This window comes from Castanea sativa, chromosome 10, assembly GCF_040712315.1.
Source record: "Castanea sativa cultivar Marrone di Chiusa Pesio chromosome 10, ASM4071231v1".
Classification (NCBI taxonomy): domain Eukaryota; kingdom Viridiplantae; phylum Streptophyta; class Magnoliopsida; order Fagales; family Fagaceae; genus Castanea; species Castanea sativa.
Genome location: NC_134022.1, coordinates 16,760,946 through 16,783,975, shown reverse-complemented (window position 1 = coordinate 16,783,975; position 23,030 = coordinate 16,760,946). Strand labels below are relative to the sequence as shown.

General features: G+C 31.8%; 1 protein-coding gene, 1 long non-coding RNA gene and 1 pseudogene across 2 annotated transcripts; 1 reads left to right on the top strand and 2 right to left on the bottom strand.

Moving 5' to 3' along the window:
- Positions 1 to 2,961: 2,961 nt before the first annotated feature.
- LOC142614280 (uncharacterized) lies at positions 2,962 to 4,932 on the top strand. Its single transcript, XR_012840393.1, has 2 exons — positions 2,962 to 3,240; positions 4,672 to 4,932. It is a non-coding gene; the product is annotated as an uncharacterized LOC142614280 (long non-coding RNA).
- A 1,120-nt stretch (positions 4,933 to 6,052) lies between these two features.
- On the bottom strand, positions 6,053 to 10,431 carry LOC142612115 (protein FAR1-RELATED SEQUENCE 5-like; annotated as a pseudogene).
- A 7,362-nt stretch (positions 10,432 to 17,793) lies between these two features.
- On the bottom strand, positions 17,794 to 19,224 carry LOC142613670 (transcription factor MYB78-like). The gene is made up of 3 exons (XM_075786117.1): positions 18,926 to 19,224; positions 18,537 to 18,666; positions 17,794 to 18,366 (listed from the first exon to the last, which is right to left on the bottom strand). The coding sequence occupies exons 1-3, from the start codon at positions 19,086 to 19,088 to the stop codon at positions 17,826 to 17,828; spliced, it is 834 nt and encodes a 277-aa protein (XP_075642232.1). The 5' UTR covers positions 19,089 to 19,224; the 3' UTR covers positions 17,794 to 17,825.
- Between the last annotated feature and the right edge of the window lie 3,806 nt (positions 19,225 to 23,030).

The window sequence follows — 23,030 nt, the reverse complement described above, 5'->3', positions numbered from 1 at the left end:
ATACAACATGCACTACAAAGCTCAAACTAGTGAAGTGCAATAAAATAAGCTCATCCAAGCTAAACAAAGTATATAAACAAGTTATGTAAATATAATATGGTCAACCTCAATTACATATCCATGATGTGTAATATAGAAGAAATAAAAATCTTTTTGGTTTAAAAAAAATTATGACCAAAAACAAAAGGCACACATTATGCTAAACGATTAAAAATGTAAATGCAATGCATGACAGTGCTTAACTTAGCTATAGAGGGTACACAAACAAGAAATATCAATTTCTTAATTAACCTATGAGTACACGCACAAACTAGTACATACTCACACAAAATCAGAAATAGCTTAGCACATATATAACACATACTATTCAAGTTTCTCCACAATGTCAAGCATGTTCTAAATCAAGAGAGATATTATAATTCATGTAGTCCTCAAGAAAAATGACACAAGACTCAAAATAAAAAAATTTTGTCTTTTTGTAAATTTTTCAATGCTTTTGGATTTTTGAAAAATCAAAACAACATAAGAAAATAAAACAACCAAAAACTAAAAGAAAACATGTCCACAATTAATTAAAAGAATTAAATCAAGGACAAGTGAACAACACTCACCTTAGAGAATCTTTTTTCACCCATATGGCACGAGTCTTCAGCTTTGTAGGTGAAAATCCATGAGAAGCAGAGTATATTTAAGGGATTACACTAATCTTCTGAGAAAGACTAAAAAATTACAAATTCCTTTCACAAGCCAACAAGCTTAAATTTTTCAAAAGAATATGAAACAATTTGTATGGACTTATGACAGGAGAAATATCATCACATATCTTAGATTCAAATACAGAATGTTTAAATTTCAATTTATGACAATTAGGACGAATGTGACCGGAGACACCACAAAGTGACAAACATGAACAAATTTAGGAACATCAGTATTTCTAACAACAAATCTAGTCTCAGATTTTGGTTTTTACCTCAACAAAGAGCAATTTGGTCTAATATGACCAACACCACCACAAAGGTGACAAGTAGGCATAAAAACAGATTTCTTATGCTCTCTAACAGTAGGCTTAGACATAGGTTTAGAAATTTTAGCGTCTACATCAGAACTTTTACCTTTGTCTAACCTAGCAAAATAAGCCTTTTCTTTATTCCTCTTGAAAGTAGGGATATAAACTTTCTCGATTTTAGGCTTAAGAGAAATAAAAACACTTCTGTTATCAACAGCAGGCTTGGTACTAGTCACATTTTCAATTTTAACTTTAGATTCAACTAACTCTTGTTCCAAGCTTTTCATCTTCTCATCTTGAGAGGAAATTTGATTTCTCAAAAATTCATTCTTTTTATTAGATTCATCTAATCTAACAACGAATTCCTCTTTTCCAAGATTAGCCAATTTTAATTCTTCCTTGAATTTCTTAGCAATTTTCATAGATTTCAATAATTCCTTACGAAGAGTTTCACAGGCATCAATAAAATCAACAGAAACAACAGTGTCCTTTTTATTCAAATCATTAAAAACATAAGTAGAAAGACACTTCAAATTATCCATGATAATAGGGATCAAGGATCAACTCTTAGATCAAAAGATCTAAACACTAGAGCTAACCCGCTTTGATACCACTTGTACGTTTTTAGACCTTTTAAAACACAATCAGATTAACCTAGTTATTTAGCCAAGTGAATACTTAGGTAAATTATGAAGATCTAAGTTAACACAAAACAATCATATCATGCAAAGCAGCTGAAAAATAAAGAACACAATGATATGATGACCTAGAAAAACCACACGGTAAAAAACCTGGGGAGGATTTAGCCTAGCTATTCTCAAGGTAAAACTGAATCCACTATGAAAGAATTGAGGTTTACACAATAGCGACTTAGACCACTAACATCCTATTACTACCTCGAGTAGGAAATTTACTACCATGACCATGTGACAGCTCCGAGTCCACTGACTACTTCTTTCTTGGATTCCCAGCAAGCACAAGTACTTCCGCTTGTATATCTTTAAGCTCTTGAATCTGCAATTGAAACGATCATCAAGTTCTTGACATAGTATTGATTCTTGATAACCCTAAGTATATATGAAGGCAAACACCTCTAGATCTCATAAGAGATTCACACATACAGCATAAACAAAAAGACTCTAGAGAGCTTTTGGGTACAAACCCTAGACACAAAAAGAGGCACACTCTTCTCTCTCTAAAAAGTTTTTAAAAACGTGCTTAGAGTTTCCTTTATATAGTGAAAGAAGTAGATCAGAAACCCTAATCCTTAATGGGCTTGGGTTGAGTTGGAAAATTTTGCAGAAAAACAATCTGCACGAGTTTCGATTGGTTGAGTCTAATTCTCGATCGATCGAGCCAGACAGAATTGCACAGGAAATTCTACAGCAACTCGATTCCAACTTTACATATAAGACACATACTTTGAACAGTCTAAACAAGACTAAAATCGTTTTGATCATGGTTTGCCAACATTACAAATTAGAGTTCTAATATATTTAAACCTAAAGGTCTTAGAACCTAACATAAATTATATATGTAAGAATTATACTATAAAATATAAATTATATGTAAGAATTATACATCTTAATGTATGTTTTTTAACTATATCCATGCATATACGTTGGGTTACAAGCTAGTTTATAAATAATTGATAACTGCAAAATAAATTAAGTTTTAGAGTAGACCCTTTTAGATATACACCACTGTAAGTTTCTTTAAAAAAAACTTTATCCTCTCTCCCCGTGTGTGTGTTAAAAAATATTTAGTATTCTAAAAAAAAAAAAAATTTAAGTCTAAAGGATTCAGATATTCTAGAGTTCCTAGGGTACTCAACTAGGTAAATTTCTTTAAATCCTCACCTCTCATTTAACATTAATAGTTTAAGATGCTATCACATCATCAATCCACTAACTTACTCTTTTAAAAACACAAAAAGGGGGATAAGGTTAGGAAGCAGTCGTGATCCTTAACGTTAGCAAATGGATCTAAGCATTTTTTTTTTTTTTGATGGAACAAATTTCAAACTTGGGAAATTCATCAACCCACAAATCTCACCTGCCATTTTTCCCATTTGAATCCAAAGACACTCCAAGGCAAGAAGAAACTGGACTTTCTTTTACAACTCTTCTACATCCTTGAAATTTTCAATACTTTCAATCACAAATTATGGATCCACCCAGCTCAATTCCTTCAACCCCTCCATAGATGACCATTGAAAGCCCAATGGAGGCCAGGTATATTAGCTATCTTACTCTCTTTCTAGCCTTTGTTCTTTGTCTATTGTCTACTTACTATTAGTTTCTTCCTTTCCTTTTTTTTTTCCCTTTTTTTCGTTTCTTTATTTCATACCTATGGTTGATATTAGATTTTTGTTGTTTTGTAATTTCACTACTGCAAAACTGTTTAATGATTGCTCAAGGAGGGCTGTTTTTTTTTTTTTTTGGGGCTATATCCTCTGCTTGCAAGGTGTTTGATAAATATTCAAGATAAGAAATAGAGCAGACAAAAAAAATAGTTGTACTAGTTTGTTACCTTTAGTATAATTTTAGACAAAGAGCAAGGCCACCATAATCGGAGAGAATAAAAGAATGATTCAAGTTGAAGATATAAACATAGGCCTAAATTATTAATTAATTAATTAATTAAGATGAAGATACGTAGGACCAATATAATAATTAATTAATTATTATAATTAATAATTATATATATATATATACACACACATACATATATTCGGAGTGGCACCATCCCCTGCATCAAGAATCAATTCCTATCTCCTTGTAACACACAATGAGTTCACAGTGCATTTGGTTTGGTCCCTTCCATCTATGCTCGTGTCCATGCTTATGCTTTGGCTCCTGGAGCACCTCATGCACCTTCTACTGGCCTGAGTTTTGCACCCTTAGCTGGGCAGATGAATTCTACTCTTAGAGAGACTGCTTCAATTGGACAGATCTCTACCTTATCCTTCGGTTAATTGAGCACATTTAGTGTACCTATGTCATCAATTGAATATGTAGATTATCTGATTAACGTGCAGATCTTATTCACAAGCACAACATTATTGCATTATCCAAGCAATGTTGGCTACTTGGCTTGTTTTGGCCAGACAAATTAATGTTAGTCCTGAAACTCAAAGAAGCTCTGCTCTATATATTTTTAGTTGTCACGTGTCTTCAATGCTGCTTTTTACTTTTTATTTACATAATGCTAATCCTCATTTGCTCTTTAGATATCTTATAATTCATCTGCTCTTTAGTTGTACTAGTTTGTTACCTTTAGTATAATCTTAGGCAAAGAGCAAGGCCACCATAATCAGAGAGAAGAAAAGAATGATTCAATTTGAAGATAATTGTACTAGTTTCTTATCTTGAACAATTATCAAACCAATGTCATAGTTGGTAAGGCACTTGTAGTAGGTTATGTGGTATCCATAGTTGATTTTTAAAATTCTTAGTCTTTACTTTGTGTTTGCTCCACTATGTTTATAATTAAAAGGCCAATGCCTGGTTACTAAGTCTTATTACCTTTTTTTTTTATAAGTTCTTATTACCCTTTATTTTCACTCAAATGATAATTTTGAGTCTTCTTTGACACTTTGACACTTATTTTAATGTATCATATTGATCTTTACGGTCCCACTTTGACACTTTTTTTTTTTTCAGCTTCTAATTTCAGGTTCACTTGAAAGCTTGGATGTTGATGATCTATGATTGCACAGTATTTATGCAGGTGGCTATCATTGAGTAGCATCCACAGTGGCTTTTAGGCTTTAGTTCTTTGAAAAAAAGATAGTAGTAGAGATCACAATATTTAAGAAAAATATGTATTAATATTGGCTAAAATGCTTCATGTATTGCCAATGTTTCGATAGTTATAGATATGTAAAGAATAGTTATTGGCAATAATATCAGTTTTATCACTCTTATCTTACTTTGTTATTTCATAGATGCGTGTAAGCTATACATGTAATATAATGTAATTATGGAAGTGAGGTTGTCAATAGCACAACAACCCATTTGATTGAACTTCTAACTGAGATTGAGCGTCATCCAATCTTGGAGGATTAGTTATGGGTTGAACATGTTGAATCAATATGTTTGATAATTGTAAGTAGGAAAACCTTGTTGTCTTTCCAAGCTATGTTACTTCATACTAAGGTTCTATCCAAATTGTAATAGTTGACTTACAAAACACAACATTAAATCCACATATTCTATTGTTAATATGTCATGATTGTCAACGTCTGTGTGATCTACACTTTCCTCTGTTGTGGTTGTATTCTGTCTATGTAGCATTGACCAATCATGAAGTAATTTTAATGGTTATTGGTGATGTTGGTGAGAAGCTACTATTGTTTGGAGCAGAATCAAAAGTTTAATTCATTTCTTTTATGGTAAATATTGGGAACCATAATGGATTAATTCCTTCATATTTATAAAGATAATTGAAATATTGATGAGTAATTTCAACTGTATATGGCTATACCCTATACCCTGGGATACTGAAGGTCAATAGATTCTCAATCATTTCCTTAGAAAGTAGTTCTTTGAATGCATTTATCGAATTTGGACATGAAATTTATGGTCTCATTCAAGTTAAAGTTTACAAAGGCTTTTCTTGTCATTTAAGAGCCCTAGATGGTAAAATCATCAGTCTCATCTTTCAGCAATTTGCATGAGCTATCATGAACAATCTTTGGATTGTTACACATTTAAATGTTCCTTAAATTTCTCCTGTCAAAATAATGTCCTGAAAGAATAAGGAAGTGGTTGAAAAGTTTGCAACATTAGCTTGAGTTACAAGTTAACAAAAGATCTTCAATTGATGCTATAATTTTTGCACAAATATTATATCAGGACAATCTTAATAAAAGAAAAATGTAACATTGGCAGCATTAACAAAGGCCTATCTCCTCTTCTCTTTTTACAACGTCCATAGCATTGGCAGCATCAAAATCACATACATGTACATCTTTCAAAAACCCAAGGTTATCTTTTGATAACTTAGTAAAGGCAAAAAAAAAAAATTTCCATCATTTGTTAATCATTTACCAAAAAAATTCATGTGAGCATTATAATTATTTGTTTTGTCACCCAATGGAATTTGTGCTTGGTCAAACCCAAAATCCATTCCCTACAAGAAATTATAATGATTTGGTGTCATCTATGTCATTGCGTAAAAGAACATGCCACTTATTAATAGCTTAAAAAAGCTGAATGAACAAGTTCACCGTTAAAGATTCATTGAAACTGTTTTGACATCTATTTCCCTGGAGACATTCATATGTCATCCATGCCATTGAATTAGGTGCCTGATATGTTTCCTACATCACAAATCACAAATAGTTCTTGTTAAAACTTTCAGATTTTTAGCAGTAAAAATTCTTTAAAACTGCTTAGCTACAAACTCACAAGATTGCTCACCTTATGTGAATAACATTGCACAAGTGAGATAGAGTTATTGTAGTTTATGAGAGAAGAGTTATTGTTTTCCTGTATGGTAAAATATAAGCAGTTAGTTTAACCAAGAATAAAAAAATAAACTGTTTGTACACAGTGCATGTAAATTTGTCAATATTTTTTGCATCAAGAGCATACCTTGGACAATTGTAGTCTAATAGTATCTTTCATTGAAGTTTTTTTCTTTCTCCTTGATTGTTGTTCAACCCAACTTTTACATCTTTTTTGACCCTTACGACCTTCTTTCTTTTTGAGGCCTTTAACCTTTTCAACTAAATTCTTTATAGGTTCTCCATGACCCACAATTTCACTACCACTCAATGACATTTGATCTTTAGAATTATCAAGACTCACACTTGAAAATTTCATGGCAATATCTTCAACCTGCTTTTCTAATTCCTTTGTAACACTCTCTACCAAAGCATATGCTTCTTCGATTTTAGCAGCTCGTGAGGCTAATCTAACTAACCTGGGACATAATCTTCTATACCATTGTGTAACTTTTAAGTTAACATCCCCATGGACATCCTTCCCAATACTATCTATGACATACCCATTTTTTGCTTCTCTTGTCCATCTCTTCAAATTGTAAGCATCCATAATTATCTTTACATCAAGTATATTGAAAACCTTCAAAGCATGACAACACAAAATCCCAAATGTTTTAAACTTCCTACAACTACATGAGATTGTCCTACTAATAGGACTACACAATGCTTTTTATTCTCCAACTTTATCAAGAAGCACAACAGTATATTCATGCACTGGCTGGCTACAATTCCGATCTTTTATTATTGCAGCAGATGCATAGCCATACTCATTTTGGAACACTTTAAATATTGTAGGGGTATACACCTGTGATGCTTGCTTTAATAAAGGTGAATTCTTCAAGCACAAAGGAGGCAATTTTTCCCTAGCATTATACTCAAGCTCTAACTCTTTATCCCGCTTTTGCCCTACCATCTCAAAATGCTCAAAAAAATCATCCGTATTCAAATCTAATTTCAAGTAATCTTTCAAATCCTCATTCAAACTTTCACTAAGCTGAGTACTTTGCATTCCCAAAGTAACTACCCTCTTCATGTAACAGTTAGCCCATTTTTCCTTTAATTTGTATATACCATTTAACCAACTAAGATCCTTAATTGTATAGGTCTAAATCATTTTATTCCAAGATTCTTCAAATTCACTCTCATTCTCATACTTATACATGCAATCTTTAAAGTTTTGGAGGAACAATGAGTCATCCTTCATCAAATTTCCCAATTTCTTGATTCCATTTTGCATTATGTGCCAAGTACATAATCCATGCCACGTCTTTGGCATCACCTCAGTTGATGCCTTTGCAATAGCAAAATCAAGATCAGTAAAGATAGATTTAAGCTTTCTACCACCATGTGCATTTTAAAAACTCTCAAAAGCCATTTGAATGATTCAACTGTCTCATCGTATAAAAGTGCAGCCCCAAAAATCACCATCTCTCTATGGTGATTGAAACCAATAAACACAGCTAAAGGTCTAAATTCTTTGTTTGTGCCAAATGTGGTGTCAAAACTAAAAACATCACCAAAATAGGCACAATCAATTATCATTTTAGTATCAGCCCAAAATATATTAGTTATTAGCTCCTTGATATCCAACTATACAGTATAATGGAACGATGGATTATGAACCAATTGTTGTTGAAAATACCTTAATAAACTACCGGCTTCACCATATATCAAGCTTCGTTGTTGTCTAGTTCGAAGATAGTTTTTTTGATCAGTTCCAATGTAGCCAAGATTAGCCCTTCCACCAGCCTCTCTACTCATTATATCATGTATCTCCTTAGGCTTAATTCCAGAAGCATAAACTAAATCAATAGCAAAAGCTTGGACATCAGACATCTTTCATTTTGACAGCATCATGAAAGTAGTTGCTGCAAGATGAAGAACATGGTTGTGCTCAGATACAAAATCGTATACCTTGTACTTTCCGGTCTCACGAACTAATGAAACACCCAATCGTACTAGACAATTAGTCCTTGTTTCCTATCAAGGTTGACTGGTTAGATGATCTCGTTTATCAGGCTTACGAGTACCCTCTTTAGAACACAAAAATCTTCTCAATGTTATTTCTCCATCCATCTTACTTTTATTTGCATAATGCTTTTGAACACTAAACCCCATTTGTTTTCCATAATTTTTCCAAAACATCCAAGTTGCCTCTAACGTATCAAACTCCATACCAACCTTTGGTGTACAATCATTCATGGTACCCTTGTTTTGACAAGAATTTTCCATCATCCTATAAAAATACAACAACAAAAAATAAAAAATAAAACTCAATTCCAATTAACTGAAACTGAATATTTCAAATATTACTAATATACCAAGGTCCCATTACTAATATACTCAAACTAAATAGACAAGTTTGAAAAAAATCATCGCAATAGCAAAACCCAATAACATGAAAAGAAAAGCACCAAAGCAAATTTCCAAATCCAACATCTTGCAAATCATTAGAAAAATTAGCAAAAACAAAAAGCAAATTGATTACACCAGTACATATATATTGGCTTCTAAAAGACAATAAAAACAACAAAAAGTTAGATAAAAATGAATGGAGTTCAAGTTTCCTATGGTCCACACGCAACATTGCTTACAAGCCGAAGAAGAGTGCAAAAAAAGGGCTGCAAAGATAAAATGACATATAATAAACCTTCAGTTAGATACTAAAACCAAGAACATAAAGACTAAAACTGAAGGACAGGATATCTAAAGAGCGGATGAGGATTAGCATTATGTAAATAAAAAGTAAAAAACAGGATTGAAAGACATGTGACATCTAAAAATATATAGAGCTTCTTTGAGTTTTAGGACTAACATTAATTTGTCTGGCCAAAATAAGCCAAGTAGCCAACATTGCTCAAATAATGCAGTAATGTTGTGCTTGTGAACAAGATTTGTACATTTATAAGATAATTTACATATTCAATTGATGACATAGGTACATTAAATGTGCTCAATTAACCGAAGGATGGGGTAGAGATCTGTCCAAATGAAGCAGTCTCTCTAAGAGTAAAATTCATCTACCCAGCTAAGGGTGCAAAACTCAGGCCGGTAGTAGGTGCATGAGGTGCTCCAGGAGCCAAAGCATGAGTATGAGCATAGATGGAAGGGACCAATCCAAATGCATTGTGAACTCATTGTGTGTTTCAAGGAGATAGGAATTCATTCTTGATGAAGGGGATGGCGCCACTCCGAATATATAAATATATATAATTAATTATTAATTATAATAATTAATTAATTAATTATTATAATGGCCCTAAGTATCTTCATCTTAATTAATTAATAATTTAGGCCTATGTATATATCTTCAACTTGAATCATTCTTTTCTTCTCTCTGATTATGGTGGCCTTGCTCTTTGTCTAAGATTATACTAAAAGTAACAAACTACTACAACTATCTTCTTTGTCTGCTCTATTTCTTATCTTGAACATTTATCAAACACCTTGTAGGCAGAGGATATAGCCCCAAAAAAACATAGTCCTTCTTGAGCAATCATTAAACAGTTTTGTAGTAGTGAAATTGCAAAAAAACAAAAATCTAATATCAACCATAGGTATGAAATAAAGAAATGAAAAAAAAAAAAAAAAAAAAAAGAAGGAAAGGAAGAAACTAATAGTCAATAGACAATAGACAAAGAACAAAGGCTAGAGAGAGAGTAAGATAGCTAACATACCTGGCCTCCATTGGGCTTTCAATGGTCATTCATGGACGGTTTGAAGGGATTGAGCTGGGTGGATCCATCATTTGTGATTGAAAGTATTGAAAATTTCAAGGATGTAGGAGAGTTGTAAAAGAAAGTTCGGTTTTCTTCTTGCCCAAGAGTGTCTTTTGGATTCAGATGGGAAAAATGACAAGAGTACTTTTTGGGTCGATGAATTTCCCAAGTTTGAGATTTGTTCCATCCAAAAAAAAAAAGCTTAGATCCATTTGCTAACGTTAAAGATCACGGCTGCTTCCTGAGCTTTTCTCCTTTTTTTTATTTTTTTTTTTAAGAGTAAGTTAGTGGATTAATGATGTGACAGCATCTTAAACCATTAATTTTAAATGAGAGGTGAGGATTTAAAGAAATTTACTTGGTAGAGTACCCTAGGAACTCTAGAAGATTTGAATTTGAGTTTGAAAGAGATTAATATTGAATTTGAGCTGAAGTTGAAGAACCAAATTGCATGAAGTTTGGTTCCTTAAGATTTGGATTCCATTTTTTTTTTTTCCTTCTAAAGCGAATTTAGACGTTTATTCAAATTTCACTTTTCTTCTCCTCTAAAGAGAACATGGATTGAATCTAGATGTTGATCGTTCGGATTCCACCTCCCTCTCACTCTCTCCAACCTGCTCCGCTTTCCATTTTTATTTTTTCCCTCTCTCCTTTTGGCTATTTTCTTTTTCCATTCAATTCTTTTCCCTTTCACAAACAATATGACATAATAAGGAATAATGAGAGATTGAAAATTCATTGCTAAACTTAATATGTTATATTATAGATAAAGCTAAACTTAATCTTTAACTTATTCATTGTTTAAGGTTAAGTTTAACAAAATCTTAAACTTAACCTTAAGCTTTTTCATTCTTCTCTTTTTTGTCCATTCCTTTATTTAAGGCGGCCTCCTAATTGATAGAGCCTTTCTTTTAGGAAACTGATGCTCCTAGTTTGATTGGAGTGCTTTATATTTATCCCTGTAAAAGAAAAAAAAAATGTCTATATTCAACTGTTTCGGGGAAAGAAAGCATATGACTTTGCATTCAATAAAAATGCAAAGATGGTTTCGTCATAGCAAATTGACAGTTTGAGCACATTGCACAACTCATGCACATTACAATGTTCATCAGGTCAATTTTTGCGAAAAATGTTAATCATGCAATTTAGTTCCCTCTGTACTTGTGTGGAAAAAGTGAAATCCAGATATATATATTCAATGTTTGGTGATAATGGATGGTAACAAAGGTTTTTGGGTACATCTAGGAAGCCACATATATAGATCGAATTCGTAGAAACATTTGAGAGAAAGCGATCTAGAGGATTCAATGGGGACCCCTAACTCTCAATTTTGATGTGGACTTACGGGCCTCAACCTAATCCTGTCCCATTTTATGGTGGAAATTGGAAAGGACATCGCTGTATTCCATTTTCCATTTGAAGTTGGTAGGGCTTAAATGACATAGCAACTCTGTCAACAACAACTAGGAAGTAGGAACCACTCAAAGTCAAGTGCAACTATAATTGCATTTTTTTTTTTTTTTTGAGTAAACTCTAATTAATACTTATTAGAACAAACACAAAAATAGTAATATTAGTGTTTTAAACTGGATTTATAATACATTATTTAATTAGAGTACAACTATAAAAGAGCCTAACTTTTGTAATTGTAGATTAGGGCTATAAACAACGAACACTAGATACACACAACCAATGTAGGATAAACATCTCTTGTTTTTTTTTTTTTTACGCTCCGTTTGTTTCAATGGAAAACCTTGTGTAAAGATAGTTTTCCTTATTTTCCAATGTTTGGTAGCATAAAAAAATATGAGTCAAAGGAAAACTATTTTTGATCAATCTAAAAAGTATGGCTTATGTTTAGAGATTGTTTTCCATTAAATTTTTTTGGAAAACAACTCTATCTTACAGCAAGCTAAATAAGGGAAGTTAAGAAATTGTTTTTCAACTTATTTAAAGTTGCTACCAAACATTGAAAAATGAGATAGTTTTATAGAAAATGCTTTTTAGAAAATGACTCATTTTCTAGAAAACATCATTATTGAAACAAACAGAGCGTTAGTAAACAGTAATACTTCTTAAAACACACATAAATAGTAATATTAGCTTAAAAAAGATAACTTTTTTTTATTATTTAAAACTTATTTTTGTTACTATTTAGTTTATTTTTTCTACCATTCATAGGTCCCATTATATTTTTTTGGTACTATTTATGGGTCCTGCTATATTATTTCAATTACCTTTTAGTTTTATGTACAGTACTTTTAGTAAAAAAGTTTTTAATTTTAGCTAAATAAGTTGTTTCCAAACAAACTCTATATATACTTTTGGGGTCAAAGTAATACAAAGCTTGCGTCCCTTCTCTTCTGCCCCATTTCATTAGGGACTATGGACCATGCCACCACTGTACACCCAAACAAAAAACTGAATTTATGTTAATAGTAATGCTATATACACAAAAAAATTCATAATAGTTGAGTTGACAAATTCTTACTAGTCTTTACTTAGGCCCACCACTAACATTACCTTTTTACTTATCACTAATAATATGAGCATCAACCAAAGTAAAAAAATTTGTCCAAATTTTGAAGTTTATAGACTTTCTCTCATGTTAAAATTCAATTGACTTGTAAAACATGTTCATTATAATCTAACAAAAATATAACTAGCCGGATGGAGTTGTTCTTTATAACCAAACAATGGGCCATTTGCCTTTTGGGCGGCCACTAGTCCAAATGGGCCTATTCTAGATCAAAGAAAAGATCCTTCTCGATCATAGCCTCATTAGAACATAGAAAATTTTCAATGGTTTCTGACCAAACTAGATTCAAGGCCAGCCCATGTAATTTTCAAAGGTTTCTGAATTCTTACCAACTTTTGTAATCCTGGTAATTCCAGATTCTGGTACCTCATATAATCATCACTAATATTTTTATAAATTTTATTATTTCAACAATTCCTTCGTCCACTTCGTCCTTTTGTACGCTACTTTTCTTTGGTCAATTATTATATAAAAATTGATTAAGTGATTAAATTGTCATTGGCCAATTCAAAGCATGTGAAACGGGCCCTGGGTGGAGGGTGGAATTTACTATTTAATATTATATTTTTGACAATTCCATCTTCCCCGGCCTTAATTTTCCTTCACAACTTAAAAAATCATTGAAAAATCCATCAGTGTTGGGATTAGAATAGAATAATTGGTAGTTCATTGTGATTTGTGATACTATATATAGCAAAGAGAAATGATATGTCCACAACATTTTTACAACAAATCTTAAGTGGCAAGTTGTTACTGGTTGTTATTGTTGGGACAAAAAAGTAATATTAGTGTTAGATTCAAATTTGAACCTATAACAACTAACCACCTATGATTTATTGTAAAATTGTTGTAAAAATATTGTGGACGTAGCACCTCTCATATAGCAAATAGTCTTGAGTTGGGACCTAGACTTCACGTTAACGTACGTTATCTTTGTTTTCCTTGGTTAATAATTACTAAAATATTGAATAAGTAAATCAATGCGAATTCACCATTTTGCATGAATTTAAGATATTTTGGATTTCCTATTAACTTAGACTTTTAGGATATATAATGACAATTGATCAATAATATAGAATGACAATATATGCTAATGGACACGAGAGACGAAAAGAGCAACAAAACAGAGACATTAGTCAGAGAAATTAAGGAAGTAGATGCCTGCTAAAAGAGTCTAGCCCAACATCTCCACATACACATACACTGCCTTAATTAGGATATGAGCTTTGTCACTTACACATAGTTTTTTTCACAATTTACAAAGGTGATAATTAATTTGTATTTTGTTTAACACCATTTTCATATGAGAGGTGCTACGTCTACAACATTTTTACAACAAATCATAGGTGGTTAGTTGTTATTGGTTCAAATTTGAACCTAACACTAAGATTACTTTTCTGCCCCAACAATAACAACCAGTAACATCCTGCCACTTAGGATTTGTTGTAAAAATGTTGTAAAAATGTTGTGGACATATCATTTCTCTTTTCATATATATGAGACTCTTATTAACACAAATTTGTCTACCAAATTAAGGTTTAATGTACGTTCTATTAATTAACTATTTATAACCATTTCTTCGTAGTAAATTTTCTATGTGATTGTCTTAATTTGTATACCTAGAGTGAATTTTCCTTTAAAGAGTTGCTTTGTCAGTTTTTTACATTAATTGTAACCAAATTATGTGTTATTGCTTTTATATTTTCTTACTTCATGATTTGGTACACGTTGAAATATATATAGTAGAACCGAACGTAAACGTTTTGAGATAAGTTGATAATTAACTAATAATTTCATTTGATATTTAATGAAAGGGACTAATCCATGGTTTCTCACTAATTAATTAACAGCTATTGAAGCGTACGACCTTGTTCAACAAAATACAACTGAGGCAAGTTGCAAGTCAACTTACAGTTACAGTACACCTAAAAGAAGATATGCTTTACATTTCTGTACGTAGTCCCGAAAATGAAAAATTCTTAAAATATATATACATATGTCTTATTATGAGTATCCTCATTTTCTTCGACTTGTTTAACTCATTCTACACTAGTAATTAATTAAAGTCTTCTCTCAATCAATATTTATTTTTATTTTTTATGTTAGCTTCTTAGCATGATTGCAATAAGATTTAGAAAAGTCCCAATTTGTAACCAAATATTTCAACTTTGTCTCCGCTGCTGCAGCTTCAAATTCAGTGTTTCAAAGAGTCAGAGGCAAGGTCGTGTGGCTGCTAAAATTTTCTGATCTTAAATTTCAACTTTATGTCCCTCCCACTCACTACTCACAGTTACACTTATATTACATATAAAAAAATAAAAAAAAAATGTGGAAAGAGTCAAATTAATGTCAATATCTTCATCCGCCTACCGCCTTATACCATCTCTTTTCCCTACATTTGGTACCGTTTTCACACCCGGATTTTACTTCTTTCTTTTTTTTCTTTTAAATCACAACTTCATCAGTGCCGCGTACGAAGTGCACAGCTCCTAACTTTTTGTTTGCTGGTTTCTAGATGACGTTTGTATTCATTTATTCCATGTGAGAGAACAATCAGAATGCTGGATAACTCGATCGGCACTTTGGATGTTTCTAATTAATGACAACATCCAGAGTGCAAATACCTCCCACCCCCTTTTAATTATCATAGTATATAAAATAAAAAAGAAGAATAAGAACAAATGGTTGAGCCAACTAGAGTGAGACAACTATCAAAACTATCGGGCAAATTGGCCAAGTTTTGAATTGTTTATACTCAAATTATTGGGTTATGTGGAGCTGAATTTGTATTTGATTCGGATTATGACCAAATTCGATAATGAAGGATTACAGTTTTTAATAAGAGATTTTCTTATTAGGGTTTGATATATTGTTTTAGAGACAAAAACTATATTGCCATATTTTATATAATTTTCTTAAAAATAGTAAAATCACTACAACCTATTGAATGTAGACAAATTACCAAACCATGTAATTCATTATGTCGTATGATTGGCTTTGTGTGTGTTATTTTATAGTCTATTTTTCATCTCTCACAAATATGAGAATTCGTATAAGTTCCCAACACAAATATACCTCTAATTGATTGTCATACATGTCAACCATGAAGTCCTATACTTTCCTTGTATCCATTAATGAAGAAATATTATATTTATTTGAATGTGAGAATATTAATATTTAATTATTATGTATTTTACAAAATGGTTAGCATCTCTCTCAATGTATTAATACTATTAAATTTGTATTTTTATGGAAATTATTTATGGTTCAGGAGTTGTGCCTTTGCATGTGAATATGTTGTTTCTGAATTTATTTTAAAAATGGTCATGGATTAGATTAAAATAATCTCTACTTAAAGAATAAATAAACACAACAGTTTTTTATACTTTATTATTTTCTAGTAGCCTTATAAAAATTGTGGAAATACATTTGAAAGTTATTTAAACATTTGTAGATATATTTTTGTAGTAAATTTTATAATTTTTACAAATTTTATAACTTTAATTTTAATTAATTATTTAATTATGACATTTTCATGGTTGGATCTCTAATCAAATTATAATTTAAAGAAAGATGCATCTTATTTAAATCCTTCAATTTCCTCCAATTATTAGTCGGATATAAGAGTCGAAACATGTTTTTGATTTATGTGATTTATGTAAGGTATTAAAACCATTGGATTTCTTTTATTTTTTATTTTTGAAAATATCACCTATCTCACATTTGACTAAAATTTTAAAAATGAAAAGATTTCAATTGAAAAGAAGCTACAACGTTTAAGAAAACAAAAAGTTTTCAATTAAGATATGGAAGTGCAGATTTTGATTGTTTTCATCAAGGAAAAAAAGTTTTCTATGCTAGATTCTATGTATAAATTAAATGAATCTAATGGTACGTTATATATTTTCAGATGAGAAAATGTTTGTGGCTCCAAACGTGTTTAAAGCTATCTTTTCCAAATCTATATCAAAATAGTTTAACTTGCCGCATCATGAATTTGAATTACAACCAATTTTATACGATCCAAAATTGTTATAATTAAGGTGACTGACTAAGACTTTCAAGATGTATTTCAAGGATTTCGGCAATTAGTGCTTCCAATAGGGAACCCGTTGAATCGTTAATATAGTACAGATTATATAGCTGCGTACCTTTTACCCATCACGTTTAAGGTTTTTTTAAAGCTCTAAATCAACTATACACATAAAGGCTTCTAGAGAACTTTTAGCTAACAACACAAAAAAACAATGTGGAACTAGCGTTTAACACTACGGTCAACACGGATGAATTACTTTTTATATTCTACCGTATACTCGTGCCAGTATGGAGACAAAAAGATACACATGATCGCAGTTATCTCATCTTGTTCGTGTCAATCTGGTCCATAGCTCATCTTTGATATATAATTTTAAATTATAAAAACTTGATCTACATTTAAGCATTTAATTGATAACATAGTTATTGACTTTTGATTACCTTAAAAATTTGCAAGCATTGAAAATACATGAAACTATGCATTTATTTAAATTAGCTTCCAATAAAAATATATTAAATTGTGTAACATTGTTTAAAGTTATACATGATGCTTGTAACTTGGCCCTATCCTATAATATATGTATATATATATATATATATGTATATTTCCTTAGTACTCCTCCTCCATTAGTGAGTTTATTCTCCAATCAGATCAAACGAAAAGGATGTGAATAATTACGTGCAAGCAAAAGCCAAATACCCAATAACCCCAATGATAATGGGAGGAGCACTAGCTAGCTATCAAAATTTATAAAAATAAAAATAAAAAAAATAAAAAAATTGTGGAAGATATGGACCTTTTTGGTTGAAAGACGAAGGGAATAGCAAGCACGAGATCGACGAAAGTTAATTTATATAAGATTGCTTTAGTATCTTAAAAGTAGTTGTCATATTAGCAACGTTAGCATTAATGCTACTTTTGTCTCTCAAATACATATACATGATACGATACGATTCATTACATAATGTTTGAATACCTTGATGCGTCACGTAAAGGAATTCTATTATTAATTTTCAGATCTCATCACAATCACAAAGCTGTTGTTGCAAAAACGACAAATTCTCTTCATTCCACAAACTATCCAATGTGTCCCCACCACCAAACCATCCATTGCCCCCATGCTCAAAAGCTTGCTGGATATCCACTCCCAGCTGTGGGCAAAAACCTGACCCATTTGTTGATTCGTTCGGGTAATTACTACCCGAGAAATCGTAACATTCGGTTAGGTCTGAGATTTGAGCCTGCTCGGATGAATCCGATGGAGTGCCCGATACAGCGGGCATCAAATACGGGTCAATTGGGTCGGACCCAGACGCATGGACTTGTTGACTTGGGTCGCCGCAGTCAGTAGTGGGTTGATCCGAGTGGGATTCGGATGTGGCCCGGATCCGCTCCATCAAGCGAGGAATCCATACGTAACGCATGGCGTCTCTAAATTGTTTGCTATTGACGTCACATTTGAGTTGCTTAGCTTGCTTTTGTACCCTTGTTCTCCAATAGTTCTTGATCTCATTGTCTGTCCTACCAGGCAGGTATTGCGCTATCTTGGACCACCTATATATATATATATATATATATATAAAATTCATTATAATTATAATTATGATGTTTCAAAAACGAATAAAACCCAACACAATTAATCAAATTTTAAATACATAGACATAAACAAAACAATATGATAACAATGTAAAGATCGAGAAAAAAAAAAAAAAAAAAAACCTTACCTATTGCCCCACTGAGAATGGAGCTCAAGAATCAATAGCTGCTCTTTCAGAGTGATATTTCCACGTCTAACATCAGGCCTCAAATAGTTTAACCATCTTAATCTGCAGCTTTTGCCAGTTCGCTTCAAACCTGAATTATTATTGATTTGGAAAAACAAATACAACTGGAAATTTTAGTTCTGTTCTAATTGTAAACTCAAAACAAAGTACTGTACTTCGCTATTTTACCCCAAAAAAGGAAAGTTTCTGATAGCTATTTTCGTTGTGTTTGCCATATATATCCTTACAGTTCATCAAACTCAAACATACATAACCAAGAATATATATATATGTATGTATATATTGATGCAAAAAGGAAAATTGTTGTGAGTTTTGTGTTTAATTAATACCTGCACAGCGAGCAACAGAGTTCCAGCGACCTTCACCATGGAGGGTGATATGATTCATGAGCAAGGTGTCCTCTTCAGCTGTCCATGGACCTCTTCTAATGTCCATATCCTCTTCACCTACAACAAGTTTTGCAGACCCACAAGCTCTCACGTGGAAATCCATTGATTCCTCACTGAACTTTACTAAGACTCTGTGTTGTGTATCTGTTTGAGTCTGTTAGAGAGAGAGAGAGAGCTCTTGGGGGTTTGGAAATGGATTAGTCAGAAGAGAATAAAGAAGATGGGTTTCGTTGGATTAAATTTAGGGATAAGAAAGGGATTATATATAGAGATAAGATGGGATTTGGAAAGCCATATTTTATATATCAAATGAAAATAAAAGAAAGACCATATCACTTAGAATATTTAACAACACTTATTAATAAAGAAGGAAAAAGTGGTACACATACGTGATATCACACGCCAAAAATTAAGAATAAATATACTAGTTAATTTTATAATAATTAAGCATTAAGCATAGGTTTGACGGACCCTCAGAATTTTTTTCATTTGTCCCTCACACACGCGCAGAAACTAGTGCAACTTGTGTACTTACTACAGGCTACTAACTTGAATTCCGAGTGGTCTTTTTTTTTTTTTTGGCTTTTTTAATTGAGCCCTGTTAAGGACATTTGTTAACATACCATTTTTAAAAAGTTTCAATACTATTTTAATGAAAAATATAAAAATTTGAAAAAAAAAGTTGATTATTTTTTCTTTTTTCATAAAAAATTTCTAAAACACGCTATTTCTTATAGGGTATTTGTTAACTTTTTCTTTCTTAATTTATTGTTTTAACATTTGTTTTTTTTTTATATATATATTTTTTTATAGTATATGTTATCGTCTTACTATGTTTTCTAACATGTGAAGTTGATGGGAGACCACGGTTTCTATGAGGATTATATAATTAGCGACCGACCACTACGTACTGAGTCTCTGGTGGTCTAAGCTAATATTTTAATCTGGCTAGGCTAGCTCACCATGTATAGCCATCGTAATTTCCTCACCCATGTCGCTTGGCTCTTAGAAATTTCTCACAATGCATTTCTTTGAAAAGATTTTGATACGATTCTTGTATCAAATTTATTCAAAAGTACTTAAGCTGTTCTTAATGTATAACAATTCCTTACATGCATGAGTTAGGTGAGGAAATTAACCATAAACCAACTTGGTGTGTCTATGACTTCTGATTAAAATGAGTGAGTGATTATAATGGAGGACTAAAATAGAGTAAGCGTTGACTCAGTTTCTTCATTACATTGGTGGCGAAAAGAATCGTCATCGAATTCACAAATTTTGGCTGACGTGATGAGAGTCATTGAATAAACCCAAATAGGGATCTTGGGATTAAAAATAGAGCTTGTTAGTTTAAAAATATCATATCATCGGACGGATCTTGGGTTTTATAAAATATTCACTCTAGAACTAATTCATTTGAGAATTACCTCATGTTGCAAATGTGTTGTATTGTTCATTGCATACAAGGATTTCTAACCATATCTTGACTTGCAAAAATTGGATTCAGACTTGATAACCCAACCGAACCCAGAAAAAAAAAAAAATGGATACAAGTACGGAATTTTTGTACCCGAAAAAGGGGCGACTTGAACCCGATGAATTGGCGGGTTGGGCCAGATTGACCTGATTTTTTCTTTATGTATTTTTTGTTTTGTTATTTTTTTTCTTCTTCTTGTTTTGGCTTTCTAACTATGTTTAAACCAAGGAAAGCAATACCGTACCGGAGGTTGTACGGTTTGATCTACGGTACGATATATTTCAAATACCGGTCAATACCGTTTCGGATTTACCGCTATTTTTTATTATTTTATATAATATACAAAATTATATTTCTAATAACTCAATATATTACTTTGACAATTTTATATATATATATATATATATATATATATATATATATATATATATATATATATTTTTGAGTTATCATCATTAATATGAAAAGTGAGAAGCCAAAAAAAAACCTCAAAACTCACCCACTCAATAAATGCCAACCTACCATCTGATGCTTTGAAAATATCAATGCTATGAAGTCTTTTCTTAGGCAGACCGGCAGGTTTGAAAAAAGAAAAGTTTGAAAAAACAAAAAGAAAACTGAGAAAGAGAGAGAGAAAGAGACACCAGAGAAAGAGAGAGGAGAAGAAGAAGAAGAAGAAGATGAAGATGAAGATGAAGGAGCAGCAGCAGCCAAATCAGTCCACGACCCCTACCTGAGGTCAAGAATGTCGAGATCGTCACCGCCTCGCCGGTGGAAGGTGAGAGTGACAAAAAAACATAGTTCTTTTTTCGGTCCGGTATGCATTTACCGGCCGGATTCTGAAATTTTCCTCCGGTATGGCCGAAATGACCTGGTATGGCCGGTATATTTTCCGGTACGAAACAACTTTGTTTCTGTACCGGCCAAGGTGCCGGAGCGGTAAATACCGGCCGTACCGGCCGGTACAGTACGAAACAGACTTCCCTGGTTTAAACATATTTCACACTTTCACTTGCTCTTTTTTATTTATTGCTTTTCTTTTCCAACTTTTCTTCTCACAGACACTTATACATTCTTTCTTAACAAGATTGAGACTCGAAAATTTTTGGTTTTGGTGAACCTTAGACTATGTAAGCCTAATAATTTATATATTATTTAAATGTTATTTTTGAGTGTTTTGTTGATTTGTTCTCTTGTTTGTATGGGAAAGATTAAGACAATATTATCAAAATTCTGTTTATTTTATTAATTTGTAATTTTTTTATGTGAAAAAATATGAGTAATTAATGCCGGGTTGACCCAACCTTAAGAAGACTAGTTAAGGGATATAGGTTTTGCAACTCGTTTATGACAACCAATTTCTAACCCAAACTCAGGAAGATCAAATAATTCGAACTCAATTGGCCTGACTTGTTTGTTAGGTCCATCCATAATCCTTTACATTTCAAAGATCATGTTAGATAATATTCATAGTCTCTCTCTCTCTCTCTCATTTTACAGAATCAAATGATAAAAGAAAAAGAGAAGAAAAAGTGGACATGTGAGAGTCACCACGTGAAAAAGAAAAAAAAGGTGGCGTGTGGACGATAAATTTTGGGTTTTCTCTAGGAGATGTTTTCAGGTACTACAAGCATGGGGAGTTGTTGTATTCAAAGTAACTGAAGATCTTAGGTGAGTTTACATAAATTCGTAGAGAGAGATATTACTGTAATTGGTGTGGATCTCAAGTATATAAACTTGAGATAATATTGTAATTGATTTTATAATACTGGATAAATTCAAAGTTTGTCCCGTGATTTTTCCCTTAATGGAAAAATGGTTTTCTACGTAAATTTTTGTATTCTTATATATGATTGATGTGTTAGCTTGGTAAATTTGGTGATAATATTTTCGGAACCCAACAACCATTGCATGAATGATGTGATGAAACAAATTGAATGAATATTAATTAAAAATGTGTTATGTGGGTGCATATTGAGTCTAACATTAGACATATAATAATGTGTTATGTGGGTGCATATTGAGTCTAACATTAGACATATAATAGCTTGTAACCTCATGCATATACATGAATACACTTAAAACGCTTCTTTTTTATGATTCATTTATTCTAGATTCTTTGATTTTTGTACTTAATAACTCACTTGAATGAATATTTATAACGTGGTCTCACATTTGATTCTAAATTAAGAAATTAAACTCTTTAAAAATAAATAATTTAGGACACGTGATGCAAAATTGAAACTCTAATTTGAAATTTTAATTTGAGTTTATCTCAGCTTCAGCTATTATATATATATATATATATATATATATATATATATATATATATATATATATATATATATATATACACAATATCAATTCATAATTATTGTCTGGGAAATTCAACTAAATATAACACAAAATAAAACAATAAACTGGTCAAATAATATCTCTTAAATTGAAAGGGTATGTGTGTATGGAATCGTTTAGTACAATTATAGTTTGTTACATTCAATATCTTCATATACAAAATATCTGAATAAAAACCGTATAAAAAATATACTCATTAATTCAGTAAAAAAA